This window comes from Heteronotia binoei, chromosome 1 (assembly GCF_032191835.1).
Source record: "Heteronotia binoei isolate CCM8104 ecotype False Entrance Well chromosome 1, APGP_CSIRO_Hbin_v1, whole genome shotgun sequence".
Classification (NCBI taxonomy): Eukaryota; Metazoa; Chordata; class Lepidosauria; order Squamata; family Gekkonidae; genus Heteronotia; species Heteronotia binoei.
In genome coordinates this window covers 255,095,702-255,106,490 of record NC_083223.1, presented here as the reverse complement: position 1 = coordinate 255,106,490, position 10,789 = coordinate 255,095,702, and the positions used below count along the sequence as shown (strand labels likewise).

At 44.9% G+C, this 10,789-nt stretch overlaps 1 protein-coding gene across 1 annotated transcript; it reads right to left on the bottom strand.

Annotated features, from left to right (window-relative positions):
* Positions 1-215: 215 nt before the first annotated feature.
* ZCCHC3 (zinc finger CCHC-type containing 3) lies at positions 216-9,500 on the bottom strand. Its single transcript, XM_060260337.1, has 3 exons — positions 9,411-9,500; positions 6,722-6,918; positions 216-3,126 (listed from the first exon to the last, which is right to left on the bottom strand). The coding sequence occupies exons 2-3, from the start codon at positions 6,830-6,832 to the stop codon at positions 250-252; spliced, it is 2,988 nt and encodes a 995-aa protein (XP_060116320.1). The 5' UTR covers positions 6,833-6,918; positions 9,411-9,500; the 3' UTR covers positions 216-249.
* Between the last annotated feature and the right edge of the window lie 1,289 nt (positions 9,501-10,789).

Below are 10,789 nucleotides of genomic sequence, written 5' to 3'. Positions count from 1 at the left end.
CTCTATATTACTTCTCATAAACAGGATGTGGCCGTTTCATCCTAAAAAGTAGCCCGGAGAAACACTTGGTACTTCCTCTCTTTCCATTCCAGGTTCATCTTCTAAGGTTTCCAACTTATTTTTCCTTGTGACGGTAGCACTAAAGGGCTCGTCTGTATCTCTCTTCCTACGTTTATCTCTCTTCACTGTCTCCCATTCCATTTCTTCTCTTCTGATTCCTTAATTGTGTTAATTCTCTTGCCCTAAAAGTTAATCAATTAGTTTTGATGATGATTTCTCAGCTGTAGGGGTTATGGTATTGCTGAGATAACGTCTATTGATTTGTCCCACATTGGTTTTGCTATTTAATGGCCTCTCATACGCTTTGGGATATTTGTTATTCATAGGTGCTTCTGAACATAAAGCATACATGTGCACCTGTTTCATACATAACGTGCATGTGATCCCTTCTTTACACTGAGTTGATGGATGTCCTTTACTTCCACAAATAGAACATAAAGGGGTTCTACAGTTTACTCTAACATGGTTGTACCCCCCACATTGGTAACATGAAGGGGGCTGCCCTTTGTATCTTATAATACCTTGGTTGGCCCCCGTAAAGAAGTACTTGGGCAGATGTTTGAGGGTATTTCCTGGAGTTCTTTCTAAAGCTACTATGGCTCTGTACTCCCCAGTCCATATCCCTCGTCTATCTCTTTTCTTTTGGGGAGGAAGTAAAATCCTACAGTACCTGTCCAGCCAAACTGTAAGGTCCTCTGCTGGAACCTCTGTTGTTCTAAAGCTTATTGTGAGGACTTTGGTCTCACTTTGAAATAGGGGAATCACCTCATAGTCATTTAAAATTTGAGATTTTCCTTTGGGAGCTGCTTGACAGCGGCTCCAAAACCTCTGATAGGCCAACTCAGATGTTAAACAAATGTCAACTTCATTCTTCCCTGGGGGCATGATGACTGCTAAAATATCTCCTTTGGACACATCCAACAAACCAAATAAGATGACATCTACAATGTAATTCCTAGTAAGTTTATGTGCATCTGTTCCTGTGTAACGTAATCGAATGATGTATCTGTTCTTTGAGTTATAAGCTTCTTCTTCTCCTACACTCTGTAAGTAACTTTCTAATAATTCCTCATCTTCAATACATTCTTGTGTATGCTCAAGAACTGTTCCCAATGGCTGTGATGCTCCTATTTTCCTACCTCCTGCTCTTGCTACAATATTAGCAGAAGACATAGATTGGTTTTGTGTCTTGCTCATGATGTTTTGCTCCTCTCTGCTTCTCTGTTGTGCTTGCTCTATAGCTTGACTGATAGCACAAGAAGATGGGATTATAGATTCATCTACTTGAATTACTTCATCTATTCTTTGAGTGCCATGTTTGGAGATTCTTTTCTCCAACCTCTCACTGTTGTTTGCATAAAAGGTTGTGTGTGTAGGTGCACAAGTAACAGTACTTATGCCAGAGGGCTGTGCCCCTTTCCCCACCATCTCATTACTCTCATCCCTTTGTTGCTTTTCTTGTTCCCGGCAATCTCTCCATCTCATTGGCTGGCATTTACGGAGCTGTTCTCTTTGATGTTTCAGTGATGGAATTTCAGTCCTTTCATCCTGTTTAGGTCTTATTCCCTTCAAAGACCAATCCCCTTTATCCAGTTCTTGCATCGGGATAACTATATTTTTAGGAATAGAACACAAAGGTGCAGCAGTATATTTTGTCACAGTTTGACGGACCTCAGATTTGTCCACCCACCCACCAATCTTTTCTCCCTTGCTAGCCTCTTTCACCATCTGGCTGCATTGCTTCAATTTTATTTTTGAAACAGATACACAAGTTGCTTTATCCTTTTTTGTATCTTCTGACCCCCTTAACTCACAACTCTGTTTTGAGTTTTCCATTACAAACTCCCTAACTGTCATTTTCCAGTCTGATATGCTTCTCCCATAAGTTACACTTGCTTTGGGGTTTTTAAAACTCATGTTCTGATCTATTAAACCCTCACCCATTTGTGGGGGACCCATATAAAGGTTGAGCTCCTTGTGCATTTGCTGAACTTCTTGATCAGTATACTGGTTCTCCTGTTCGTTTTCAATACGCTCCATGGAGTCTTCAGCATTTGTTCCACATCTGATTTCCATTCTTCCATTTGTAGATCTCTTTGTCATTTGTAGCATCTTGGGTGTTTTCGGTTCTTCCTGCTGAATTGTCCACTTCTTTTGAATCCGAACCTTTAGGTGTGCCATAGCACAAACACACCAGTCTACAAAATATTGTTTGCTAATAGCAGATTCACGGTCTCCTGGTTGATTAAAAATAGGGGGGCCATCTCCTCCTTGAGATGCTTCTGTCCAGTAATGTATCATTTGCTTCAGGAATGCCAGGAAAGCTTCTTCTGACACCCATGTTGGGTATTTTCCCTTTGAAGTTCTTACCTTCCTACCTCTTATGAAGTGATCTATGATGTTTATAGTCAATGACTTAGCTTGAGCTAATGTCTTACGTGTTTTGCTATCCTTCGTAACTTTGTTAGTAAATAATGGTACTAATAGTTCCCTTGCTTTGTCCATATACTGTATCAATTGATCTTTACTTCGTTTCTCCAATTTTCCAACAAGTACTTCTGAGACATCCAGATGATTTACTAAGAAAGCCCAAAATTTTAGGAGATCCATGTCTGTCAAGTTGTCACTGATTAGCAATTGCAGTCCTTCTTCCATCTCTGAGTTTTTTTGGACTTCCCATCGAGCTTGGATTTTCTTCTCCCTAGAGTCAGTAGATGGCCAAAACCCTTTTGCTCTTTTGGTCACTGTTTTTCGTGGAGCCCACTGCTCTTTGACTTCTGTATCTTTTCCACTGACTGTTTCTGATTGCCGTTCTGGAATTGTCTCCCATTGTGCATCCCTCTGAAGTTCAACTTCATAAAGATCATCTCCAATTTCAATGAAAAGATTTCCAGTTACTTCTTTTGCCACTATTTGTTCCCATTCCTGGTCTGTAATGTCTAACTGTATTACAATTTCTTTATTGGATTGATCTTCTATGATGTCTCCTCTTTCTAATTTTTGCCTTTTTGCAACTGGGTGCTCCACAGAGGCATGCTCTTCAGTTGCATCTGGTTCTTCATCTTCCTGAAAGGTTTAGACAAAAACCATATTGAATATGTCTAAACATGTAGTGGTAATATAAAAATATACAATATATTAAAGTATGCATAGGAAATATTAAAATCACAATGAAAACCACATATCTATGGATCCATATATAAGTACCAATACCTAATATCAGAACAAATGTCAGACTATATAATTACATATATTCAAAGGTACAAATGTGTCAAAACACAAGAACCAAATGTGTTTTGGCCAAAAAGCCACCTTCAGTGGTAAAATATAAGCTGAGAACTTCATAAATTAAACATCAATATGTTTCAAACTCACAATATACAGAACAGACCTAAAAACCCAGCAACTATCAAATACAGTGCAAACTTTACACACAGAGAGATGTTCACTTGTAGAGTAAGTAGGAATAAATATTCTTAAAATGCAATATGGGCTACTCATCCAAATGTGCTTTATTTCATACTAGGAATAAGGCCCGTTGTGGGAGTAATGCAATGGGCTCTTGAAAGAGGCTCTGGGCGAGTGCCATGGTGACTGGCCAACCAGACCTCCCTTCCTGGCCAATATGCCAAACAGCCTACAAAGCTCTCCTCCTTGAAAGCTGTAACAGAGGCATGAAAAATCAGTCCTGTTGGGTTGCAGAGAAGGCTGCCACCATGTAAGCCTCCAAGTGCATTGACATGAAATCCCCCCACAGGTGCTCCCCCCAGCTGATCTCCATAATGCCCATATTGGGTACACATGAAGCTGCTTTATATGGGTATTTCATAGACTATTCAGTAATGGGGACCATTCTCAAACAGAGGCCCTCTGGATTGGCTTGCCCACCTGTGGTGTAGTCTGTAAGGACACACATGCAAGAGAGTATGTGACTTCTACATATGGCTTGATGTTGCATCATCGATTGGTTGGTGCTGCTGCCCTATGCTGAATCAGACCACTGGTCCATCAAGGTCAGTATTGTCTACTCAGACTGGCAGCAGTTCACCGATTTCCTAGTGAACCAGGGATTGAGCCAGGGACCTTCTGCATGTCAAATACAGATGTTCTACTACTGAGCCATGGCCCCTCCCCTAAGCACTAAGCAGAATTTGCATATCACTCTCATTCTGCAAACCCTCCATTGGTCACCCACCAGTTACCAGGTCTCATTCAAGGTTATATCACCTACAAAGGCCTTAATGACCACCTCTCTCGCAATGCTCTGTTGTGACAGCTGCACTCATGTAAGGTAATCCTCCTGAAGGTGCCACTCTGCAAACAGGTAAAATTGGCAGCTGCCCAAACACATTCCCTGTGGCAGATCCCACATTGTGGAATGGCTGGCCAGAGGCTCTTGGAAAGGGCCCCACACTTCTATCATTTAACAAAATGCACCGAGCAGAATTGTTCAGGGGCACATTCTGCTTCTAGCTGGAAGACTATTTTCAGTCAAATTTGAAGCCAGACACACCTCCCTTCCCACTTGAGTCTAAAATCTTCACTGTGACATTCTGTGCACCAAGAACACACTAGCAGCTCTTTTCTACTGATACTAGAAACTAGGGTTGCCAAGTCCAATTCAAGAAATATCTGGGGACTATGGGGGTGGAGCCAGGAGACTTTGGGGGTGGAGCCAGGAGACATTGGGGGCAGAGCCAAGAACAAGGGTGTGACAAGCATAATTGAACTCCAAGGGAGTTCTGGCCATCACATTTAAAAGGGACAGCACACTTTTTAGAATGTCTTCCTTCCATGGGAAATAATGAAGGATAGGGGCACCTTCTTTTGGGACTCATAGAATTGGACCTCCTGGTCCAATCATTTTGAAACTTGGGGGGTACTTTGGGGAGAGGCACTAGATACTATATGGAAAATTTGGTGCCTCTACCTCAAAAAACAGTTCCCCCAGAGCCCCCGAAACCTCCAGATCAATTCCCCATTATACCCTATGAGAATCGATCACATAGGGAATAATGAAGTGCTCAGCAGAGGTTTCCCTCCCTGCCCCCTGCCGTTTCTGGCAACTCTGAAGCAAGGGCTTGGCCTCTCTACTCACGAGTTGCTGCCAACTTCTTCCAAGTAACACAGACACACCATCCCAAGAGGAAGCCTTTCAATCGGAGACTGGAGCCTCCGGAGGTACAAAGGCACATGGTCCTCTGGGGGCGGGGCTTCCCCCTGCCAGCCAGCTGACTGGGGGTGGGAAGGAGTCTGGGAAAGTGGAAGAACCCCAGCTGGGACCTGGGGATTGGCAAGCCTACTAGAAACACTGAAAAACCAATCGGGGGATAGTTCAACCTTCCAGGACATTTAGTTGCTGACCTAAGAGTAGCAGTTCTCTTCCAAAGGAATTCCAAAATGTTAGAAAGAGAGACTGCTGAATTGCAACTGATACAGAAGCTCAAGGCAATGCATTCTCTTGGATTAAATTGAAACTTAGGTTTCTTCTCTTGTTACCAATGGCTGCTATTGTTATTTGAGGTCAGTCTCTAAGATATGGATACACATTCTAGCTGAACCTGAAGTGAGCAGTGACTCATGAAAGCTCATGTCCTGCCAAAAATTTTGTTAGTTGTTAAGGTGCTGCTGGACTCTTGTTCCCTTCCACTAATAAAGAATGCAAGTTGTGGTGTCAAGTCCCCCCTCCCCCCACATCTGTAAGAAATGGAAAGGGCTCTCTCTCTCTCTCCCTGGCTTTCCCTCTCTTCTCTTCCTCTGTCTCTGAAGAAGTGTACAGCTACACAAAAGCTTATACCTGAAATAAAACGGTATTGGCCTTAAACACAGGACTCCTTTTTATCCCTCTCTGGTTATTTCCACCCCCCCTCTCCTCTCTCTGTCTCTCTCTCTGAAGAAGTGTGCAGGCACACAAAATCTAATGTTGGTTTTAAACACAGGACTCCATTTTCTCTCTCACTCTGGCTTGCGCTTTCTGGCTTTCCTTCCCCCCTCCCTTCCTTTCTCTGTATTTGAAAAAAGAATGTGGAAGCACACAAAATCTTATGCCTAGAATAAAACGCTGTTGATCTGCTGGCACGGCACCATTTTCTTTTTTCCCCTCTCTGGCTGTTTCCCTTCCAGGGCAGAAGGGGGACAAACCCTCAGCCAATCAAGGGAAGGCTTTTTCTGATTCTTTCCCTCCTCTTCCCTCCCTCAGCCAATTGAGGGATGGCTTTCTTTCTCTCCTCTGAAACAGTGGCTCAATTCTCAGTCAATGAGATGGCAGAAAACTTGATTGGCAGTTGACAGGCCAATGGCTGAGTAGGTGATTCGTGACCAGTACATTAGGGGTTTTATTATATAGAGAGATGTCCATGGATCTGTTTAGGTCCAATCTGCAATATTTAAAATTCACATAGAGTGCTCAGTAACATTGTAGCTACATTTTTAATAGTATCATCTGTTTCATCCTTTTGCATGTGCAACAGATTTTCATCTTTTCCTTTGGGGGTTTGCTGCATTCCCCCCTCTTTTTTTTCCATTACATCTCCCTCTTCTGGTCTAACCAAAATGGACTTAAATGATTCTTTACCCCAAGAAGGGTATCCCACTAAGCAGTGTGTTTCAGGGAACCCTGGGGCTGGGTGAAATCGAGCTTAACCAAACTGGAACGTCCTACCTCCATTCCAGTTCCACCTAACATCAGTGCATCAGTCTGGGCAGCTCTACTAAGAAAATCTGGTTCCACCTCTGGTCTAGGCCAAACTGCAAAGCTATCATCCAGTTCCATTTATGGTTCCTTTTCTGAGTTTCTCCAAGACAGGAGAGGATCGATTTTGGTCTCTGCCTAATCCAGAGAGCCTTATCAGGGTGTACCTGTCAAAGAAACATTCCAATCAGAATAAGAAAAAAGGATGTCAATGGGTTCTGGAAGAAGTACTGAGAAGAGAGAGGGGTTAATGGTGGGCATAGGGTTAGCATTAGGTATGGGGAAATCACTGATCAAAAAACCTTTCTTCAAAAATAGAGCTAAATACAAAATATAAGCTTGCCAAATTAAAGAATTGTTGCATATAAGCAGCGACATGCAAGAAATATGCAGGGAGACTGCATCCCACTCCTTTTGCCTTCCTTTCCTTTCCTTTCCTTTCCTGTCCTGTCCTGTCCTCTGCCCCTTCTTCTGTGTGTCACTCATGCTCCCTGGCTTTCTTCTCTGCCCCCTTTTCTCCTTTCTCTTCTTTCCCCTCGCCTCTTCTCTGTCACTCATTCCCTCCTCCGTGCTTTTTGACTCCCCATGCTTGAATCTCCTCTGCCTGCCTGCGTGCTCCCTGCCTCACCTCCTCATCCCACCCCCCTGCTTTAAGTGAGGTGGCAAGGGTGGCTTCTCTCTCACCCAGCTTGGTGCTCCTTTCCAGCCAGCCCGCCCGCCCAACTGAACCACCTCGGCTTGCCTTCATCCTGCCCCCGTCCCCCATCCACCCAGCTGCCTCAGGTTGGGAACCCACCTGCCTCCTCCATCACCCAGCAGCTCCTGCAGGGAAGGCAACAAATTTTCCTCCCCCACCAGGCCTGGCCCTAGCCTGTTTGGCACCCGAGGCAAGGCTAACTTCTGACACCCCTCCTCTTCAACTGATAACATCACCGAGTCACATGGAGGTGCCCACTCTGATGCCCCCAGAAGGGCAGTGCCCTAGGCAATCATCTAGTTTGCCTGGTGGCAGGGCCAGCCCTGTCCCCCACCCATCCACCCTGCAGCACTGTTCCCTCAGTGGCTGAAGAGGCAATGGGATCTCCTGCTTTGCCTCCCCCTGCCTGCTCCTCTCCACTCTGTCCACTCGCTCATCCTCCTTGGCAGGCCAGCCACTCACCAGCCAGCCCACCCAGCTGAAGTGCTGCTGCCACCGCCCACTCTGCTACAATGGCGATATTTTGTTATGATCATAGAATAGCAATGCCACAAGTAAGGAAGTGTGAAGGCTCTTTAAACAATTTAATTACTATAGGGGAAAACATGCAGGACTTTTTCTCCCCCACCTTCCTTGGGGTTTTTTAAACAGAGGCTAGATGGCCATCTGACAGCAATGCAGATTCTGTGCATTTAGGGGGAGGTATTTGTGAGTTTCCTGCATTGTGCAGGGGGTTGGACTAGATGACTCTGGAGGTCCCTTCCAACTCTATGATTCTAGGATAACTCTAAGAAGTCAGGAAGTAATTTTCTGCAGGCCAGTTTGGGAGTCAGGAAGCAGTTTTCTCCAGGCCAGTTTGGCTAGGGATCCTAGAGGGCTTTTGCCATCCTCTGGGTATGAAGCAGGGTTCACTAGATGGAAGGTGGGGGAGAAGGTATTTGTGAATTTCCTGCATTGTGCAGGGGGTTGGACTAGAAGACACTGAAGATCACTTCTAAGTCTATGATGCTATGAGACTGACAGTTCTAGATCCAGTAAGCAAATAAAGGAAAAAAGGTTACTGCGGGCATCCTCTGGCATCATTCTCCTCTATCTTCCCTCATTGCAACCATGGGCCATCACACACACACACACACACACACACGAGTGATTGCTTCACCCCAATATCTTTTTATCCCCAAAGGAAAAGCTCTCCTTTTGGTGCCTCCTCCCTGCATGATAGGGTTGCCAGCCTCCAGATGGGACCTGGAGAGCTCCTGTTTTACATCTGATCTCCAGCTAGCAGAGATCAGCTCCTCTGGAGAAAATGACCTCTTTGGAGGATGGACTCTATGGCATTGTACCCTGCTGAGGCTCCTTCCCTCACCAAACCCTGCCCTCTCCCAGATCCACTCCCAAAATCTCCAGGTGTTTCCCAACACAGGCCTGTCAACCTTGAGCTCTTAGGGGCCTTAGCAAATCTGGGTGCCAGTTCCTGGGCCTCAAGCCCACCAGAACATGGCTCCTCCATAAAGAGATGTTAACATGTTAAAGAGCTACCAGGTTTTCCCTTTAAGTTGTGAACATCCTTCTCCATCTGGGGAAGTATAGTCTTCTCAAGTGCCATCTTCCTCAGGAACACCAACCCAACCTTCCATCTTCACAGCATATCTTGCCCATCTACCAGTCACTCTCAAGGAGTAACCATGATTACCTAACACTAGCCTCTGGTATGCACCAGCACAGTTATAATTAAAAGAACAAATGTTGAGTCTACAAGGCCTGGCACTTTTTACTCTTCCAGGGAGTTCCGGGAGACACAAGTGCAAACACAACAATTCAGGGCAAGAAATAAGAGCAAGGTCAAACCAGCAGATTCAGTAAGCCAGGGGGTCCCTCCAAGAGTGAAGGGAAACAGCAAGGTCTGGGATTCAAGGGTCAGAATTGGAAAACCTGGGCAGAAATCAGGGGCTGAATTTCTACCTGAAAAAGCAAGCACAGGATACAAGGCAAAGCACCAGACAATAGGTAAGGCAAAACTCTGTCCCCGGAGCAGGCTCATACGCAGAGGAGTGGGCAAGCTAAATCGCTTCACTTTTATCAAGCTAATGAACTGAGTCATCCTTGAAGCACAGGTGTTACTTCTCACTGACTTGTGAACCTGGCTCCTGTAAGGGCTCTGCACCAGCAATTAGTTCTGACCACAGTTCAGGAGATGCAGGTGGTGAGTGGCACACTGACCTTCCACCCATTTTTCTTTTCTGCTGCTAGAATGAACAACCCTCGTCTCCTGACACATCTTTTGCTGGCTCTTGCTCTAAATCCAGCTGTTCAAGTAGGCATTCCACCAGTGCAAGGCCGAGTCTTCCATTTCCTCATCCTGGGAGGAGGAAGCAGCTGGCTAGCTCATGACACTGCCCCTCATCCAGAAATCCCAGGGCTTTTTTTGCAGCAGGGACTCCTTTGCATATTAGACCACACCCTCCTGATGTAGCCAATCCTCCTGGAGCTTACAGTAGGCACTGTACTAAGAGCCTTGTAAACTCTTTGAGGATTGGTTACATCAGGGGTGTGTGGCCTAATATACAAAGGAGTTCCTGCTACAAAAAAAAGCCTCATCCAGAACAATCATGATAAAATCATTTAAACAGAATACAGTTCTTATAAAACATTGAATTTAGGATGCAATCCCTCAATGAATCTGAAGGAGTGGGCTTTCTCTCATGAAAGCTCATGCTGGATTAAGTTCTGTTCATCCCTAAATTGCCAGCAGACCACAGATTTAACAGTTTCGCTTTTAACCAGGCCCAAGGCAACAGTAAGGTCACTCTGAAAATTCTGCTACTCATGAGCCTTGAGTTAAGGGCAATTATCTGAGAGCCTAGCCTGCCTGGTTTAATTCAACTTCCACTTCTGCTAATAAAGATTAGGACTACACTGCAGCCTCCTCCCATCTTTTCTGCGCTGCAATTCATGTGCACAGTTTATTTAGGTAGAGCATCTGCGTCACATGCAGACAGTCCCTGGTTCAATCTCCAGCATCTCCAGTTTAAAAGGTCAGGTAGCAGGTGATGTGAGCACCCTGGAGAGCCACTGCCAGTCTGAGTAGACAATACCTTCATGGCCAATGCTCTGTTTCAGTATAAAGCAGCTTCACATATGCATGTGCATGTTCATGTGTGCCCTTAAGTGCTAGGAACCGCTTCTTAGAAAAAGAGGAACTAAGATTCTCAGAATCGCAAGTACCACATTTGCATGGCAGAATCACACATAATCCTGATTTGAACAACTGCCTGCCTTTGAGAATTCCCTTTAGGCAGAAGGGAATGACTGTGTGACCTTCATGGGGTTTTCTCACAACA